We start from the raw sequence: 5,790 nt of genomic DNA on the forward strand, positions 1-5,790 counted from the left end.
CACGGGAACGATTGGGGCTGCTCATTAGGAGTAACGAACTTTTTCCATGACCCCCATATCTTCCAATCTATCTAGCTCTTTTTCTATGCCCGCTTTCAAAGCATGCGGCACTGATGCACTGATCTTCGCTTTAAAAACCTAGGTGCACTGCTGCACTTAATGTAAAGCTTAGCTTTAACACCCTTTAAAGTTCTCAGTTCTCTTTAAATACCTCTTTATGGTTATCAAGAACAGTTTCGAGGTCAGTCGTGACCTTCTTAATTGTTCCCCAATCCAATTTCAGGCTTCTCAACCACTTCCTTCCGAACAAGGCTGGCCCATTTCCTTCAATTATTTGTAAAAGAAGTTTGGTCTTCTGCCCGTTGAAGCTAACGTCAACAACGGCTTGACCTCAGATACTTCACCAACTGGTGTGAAAATACCGTACGCGCTCGCTTCCCATGAAGTAATCTCTATTTATTCTACTATACAGAAACGGTGAGAATTGTAGTCTGATTAAACGCTTTATTACAACGCTCCTCAATAAACAGTTGGTTACAATTTGTGTAAAAAATCAGATCACGTGGTTACATAGGAGATTACATCATTTGGCATTAATAGCATGCGTTAAAACACTACAGTCGTTGCTTAAGCTCCCCATCGCTTTAGCACGTATCCCCCCCGCGGTGTAATCAATCTTGTTAAATGCCATACAATAATGTTTTGAATTAGTATCCCCGGCTTTAACGAACAGTGAGAGTGCGAAGGCAAGAGACGCACATGCACGCTGGACCTATATCACACTCGCCGAGTAATAGCTTTGCGTCGTAACATTTCGGTTATTGCTACGTACGTTGCAATCAAGGGGAATAACCAAAATCGCGATGAGCTTGCTGCTAAACGCGGAAATTGGAGAACAATTGTTTTACGAGATTGTGAACTGGCTATCTCGTTACCTAATTTCAACCGCCTGTACTGAATATACAATAGTGCTTCGATTGCGTTTATTTTTTTCGTGTTGCTTGCATACCTGAGCCTTTCCTTCCCCTACTCAATTTCCTTTTGATGTTACTGAGGCTAAACCTGTGGGAACTTCTGAAGGAGATCGGAGCACCAACCGTAATTTCGCCGCTGCTAAAAATGTTCCGGTGATCACTTGAAACATTTGGTGGCTTGTATATAGACAATACTCCTGGTGGTTCCATATTAGTGTCGTCCCCCTCTAAGGTAATTTCCTCTCCACTTGGGACTGAGGAAAGTCTCCTCAGGTTTGATCTGCCATGTGAACCTCTACGTATCCCAAGTGTGTCGCGTGGCAACTGTAATTTAAATTAAACAATTGGCGAGGTCACAATTGTCACATTGGGATAAGGTGTCATCAGTGCTTAATAAATTCACTAGCTATACTCTACCGTCTATTACTCACCTCTGGTAGTTTTCGTCCTTTTTCATCTCGTTTCTTTCTTGGGGGGCGTTGAGGGGTACTGAACTCCTCAATATTTGTTTCCCTCACAGTGAGACGTGGACTGACAAAGCTATCCATTGTTCTTATTCTTGCGATCTTTATATTGCCTGGTTTAATGAGATGTTCTATGGAAGATTTAAAACAACTACGCAGGTTGAAATCTTCCTGCTCTCCTGCTGCTTCAAATGGATCATTGTCGTCTTCATTTTCGTCTAAATCAGGAGAAGGTTCAGTCTCTTGGCTTGAAGAGGGGCAGGTGTTTCTAAAATCATTGTATTCAGCCGACTGCTGAAGCCCGGATGCGGTGGAACATTGCTCTAAATCACCAACGAGTTCTTGGTCAGAAAGGGTGCACTTTTTCGTGATCTCAAGCAAATGTTTCTCGAGCATTTGAACATAATCAGCGATTTCCTTCCTCCAGGATTGTTGTTGCTGGTTGGTATTTTGCACGATGTCATTCATGGACTTCATGGTGCTGCGATTAAATTTTGAATTCAAAGATTAGAATAATGTAAACAGAATCTCCAAATAAAGATGACTCGTTTTTAAAAATACAAACCAAATACTCCGCCTTTCATGACAACAAGTAATTTTTGATTATTAAATTTATTCTAGTGGGGTTTTCAGTTGTGCAAGTTTTTTCCCCGAATGATTGGTTAAGAGCCTCTTAACACGATTTCGGTTGACTTGACGTCACGGCCACTGGAATGAAATTGTCTCCAATTCATGTGACAAATTCAGCTCGGTTTAGGACGTGAAAAGGTGGCCATGCGACCATTCCGGCTTGATATCTAACGCACAAGGTTGCTTTTAGATGCTAAAGAACTTCAAAATCCTTTTATCTTTACCGTAACAATAAAAGGGAATGAGTCCAAAGTATATTAGAAAGAGAAGATACTGTGCGTTCTATCACAAAATGCTATGTATCATTTTCATTCCATCCGTTTGCTATTCATATGGCATTTTTTCATCCAGAAACCGAAACCAGCCCACCCTCTCCTATACGGACAGCGAGGTGTGGTAAGACGAGATCTCGGAAAGTGACCACTACCGAGATACTACGAGAAGGCCATCACTTTGTTTGCAAACTGATCCGAGGCAAATATGAGTTTTCTTGCTGGCAGTTTCCATAACTCTAACCCCATTTAAGGTGATTCCCCTGTTTTGCAACGCGCATCTCATACTGCGCACTAAACATTGCGACTTCGGAGATGACGGTGTTTCACTCTTCTCGGTTAAAAAGGTGTTGTTTTGGAACTCGCCCCAGGCCTTTTGCGGAATGATCATTTCGAAGCCAAATTGTTCCTTTGCCATCCATTTATCATCGTGTTGCGGAGAAAAAAGCAGAATGACCCCCCATTTGTAACGGCTTTATTTACTCGTAATAGGTACACGGAAAACATTTTAAGAAGAAAAAAAAGTTGGATAGTAGAAATTGTAGTATTTGCATGTAAATTACGTGAAGCTGCCTTTGGACACTGAGTGCAAGGTGTTGACTGTAGCGGTCCAATTTGCTTACATTTCTTTGCAAGATTGAGCAATTTAAAATCACTTTACTCAAAGCTTATAGCCCGGACAAACAAGTAGGTTCAAGTTTTTAGTAATATTCAATAGCTTTTACCACACGACAACAACTTTTCTGGTCGATCTAGTTTCGAACTCTTCATACGTAATTCGGTAAAAATACTTACTAAAGCGCGAAAACAAGGCCGGTAACGCCATCTTTTTATTGCATTTTTTTAATGTCCTGTGTCAGGAGCTCATCAAGAGGAGCCTCTATCTCCTCTAATTCCTTGAGTCAAGCCTTTCCCGAGTAAATTTATTTTTAGGAAAAGGTTTTTCCCGCGAAAAGTATCATAATTCCCTTGACGCTGAGATAGCTCTGTTTTGATTGGCTTTTACAACCGTGAGCGTGCTGAATCTCCCAAGGGAGGTGTTCTATAAATAAATCTACTCGGGAAAGGGTTGACTCCGAGGCCAAGTGTGAGAGATAGAGGCTCCTCTTAATGAGCTCCTGCCTGTGTATGAATATCAACTGCGCCAAGTTTGAAAAAAATCTGGACAGTACGTCATTTTCAAGGTAAACAACTAGTTAACAACTATAGAGATTCCATGTTGCCGTGGGTCTTTTCAGTCATAGATAATAGATGACGTCATGATGTCAACATAATGACGAATTAAAAGTTTTTTATGATGACGTCAGCTATGCGTCTGTCCTCTAATAGATCATTGGTGAGAACCAGTCAAAATGCGTACATTATTGAAATTATTAAAGAACGAGAAACTCGAATAGGTGGTTTCGATGAACGCCTCGCGAGGCAGTTTGCTCATTTCTTTCCTCACCCTATGCGGCGGGCTTGACAATGCCCATTCAAGTGATTGATATCCTAGAAAAAATTTTCGTAAATAATCTGATTTTGCTCACTATTAGTCTCCTCAACTGTGTTTTTTCCGATTCCTTATTATTTCATTGTCCATATTTACTAAGTGTTGTTAGTCACGCCTCACTTAATTAACTTCTGTATTAAAATGGAACATAAAATTGTAAAATATGACGCATTTTTAAAGAAGATACGGAGCAGGTTTTTCTACAAATGTGTTATTCTGTTGATAAGGAACCCTCTCTCGAGCCATTCTAATATTCATTTATGGAAACTTCATTAATCCAGATACTAAAAGAGTAGTATTTCAATCGATAACTCCTATTGGTCCGATAAAAACCCTTTTCAGGTGCACATATTTTGTTTAATTAAACGTTTTGATAAAAAGTAAGGTTCTTTGGAAAGTTATCTGAATGACGGCTTGCTCGCATTGTACAAGAACGTTCATCGATCTTTTTCCACCGTAACAAATAACGCTACATTTAAAGACATTTTCTTGAAATAAAAAAAAAGCAGTTTCCATCCTCAACAGAAGTTGAAGATTCGGACATTTTCAGCAAACGCAACATGTGTAATTTTAAATAGACCTCTTTATAAAGCGAATATTCCACATATTTAAATATACAGAAAATGAGACCAATCTTTATATTGTCTGCGACCACAATAATACTCAGTACGAACCTTTCCCACTCTGCCAGCCTCGATTTCAAATCGTGAATAATTTCCATTTCGTGAGGTACGAATCGTAATTCCCTGTCAAGTCTTGTTTCTTGACCCAAGAAGGGTTGTCCTTCATTCACAGTTTTCCCAACTGTATCGAAAGTTTGAATTCCAAATGAGATACTTGCATTTTTGATTGAATCATTCTTACGTTCAATATCTTGTTCTCTACAAAGCAAAATGCTTTGGAGTTTCTCTGAGAGGGTTTCGATTTGTTTCTCGCTCCGAATTACAGCGTCGCGCAAACTATCTCTCTCATCGCGGATTTCCTTAATCTCGCTTTCCTTATCTTTCAGTCGGTCCTCAAGTGAAGCCAACTTATTTTTGGCAGATAATATTTTTGCATCTTTGTCTTCCATATTAGCTGCTAGATCTTTGACATAGTTGTGAGATAGTTCCAGCTCTTTTTCGCATTGATCTTTTGTTAGCAACACCAGTCGTCGATTGCTTTCGGTCCTCCCCAGTTTTTCTTTAAGTCTATCTCGCTCTTCCATTATTGTTCGTAGCTCTTCTCTTGTTTTCATCGCTTCCTCTCTCCTTAAAGCGAGTTGCCGTTCAATAATATTGCTCTCAGGTAGAGTCAGAGTCTCAACAAGATAGTTTGTACCAACGTGTTTGCTTATGTAGCCAGATAACATAGCATTTAACCGCTGCTCTCGTAAACGAAGATTTCCGATAACTTCATACGCTTTCTGTAAAGCGTCCACAACTTCCCAATTGCTTTTCTTGGATTTAAGCAACTCTTGATTAAGTCTAATAATGGCAAAATTGTCATTACGACGGGAAACAAATGAAGACGAAGGTGATTCGCTATTAAGAGATTTGAGAAGCATAATTGCAGAGTCTGCTTCCGTGTCAGAAGTCGAGAAATGTTCCGCATCTTGAACGTCGTTCATGCTTTCAAACGAGTAGCTTTCTTCCGTTGTTGTTAATTCAATTTGCGAGTGTTGTATTGATGAAGAAGAATCACTGTTGAGCAATATCGAAATGCTTAAAGAATCTTCATTTTCTTGAATAACTTGACCCATATCAGTGTCAGACATCGAGCTCCCTTTCACGACACAAAATTTAAAACATTTCGTTGCTAACTGCAAGGTTTTTTGCTGGTTTGCTTAACGTCATAATGCAATTTTATTATGACGCGAAGTTGCGCGAGCTTGCCGCAGAAACCTCCTACTAACGTTTAAATAATAAACTTTTCGTAAAAAAGCAATAATTATTCGGACCCAGACAACCTTTTGTAGT

The 5,790-nt window shown here is 39.7% G+C and overlaps 1 protein-coding gene across 3 annotated transcripts in view; it reads right to left on the minus strand.

Moving 5' to 3' along the window:
* Nucleotides 1–5,790, minus strand: part of LOC138007158 (restin homolog) — a 33,124-nt gene extending 27,334 nt beyond the window's left edge. For all 3 annotated transcript variants that reach the window (XM_068853911.1, XM_068853912.1, XM_068853913.1), the window contains exons 1-3: nt 4,507–5,790; nt 1,406–1,919; nt 1,010–1,298 (exon numbers count right to left, since the gene is read on the minus strand). In XM_068853911.1, the coding sequence (XP_068710012.1) occupies nt 1,010–1,298; nt 1,406–1,919; nt 4,507–5,588 (1,885 nt within the window). In that variant the 5' untranslated portion in view covers nt 5,589–5,790. The remainder of the gene's footprint in view (nt 1–1,009; nt 1,299–1,405; nt 1,920–4,506) is intronic.

The sequence above is a fragment of the Montipora foliosa genome, chromosome 6 (genome assembly GCF_036669935.1).
Source record: "Montipora foliosa isolate CH-2021 chromosome 6, ASM3666993v2, whole genome shotgun sequence".
In the NCBI taxonomy this organism is placed as follows: Eukaryota; Metazoa; Cnidaria; class Anthozoa; order Scleractinia; family Acroporidae; genus Montipora; species Montipora foliosa.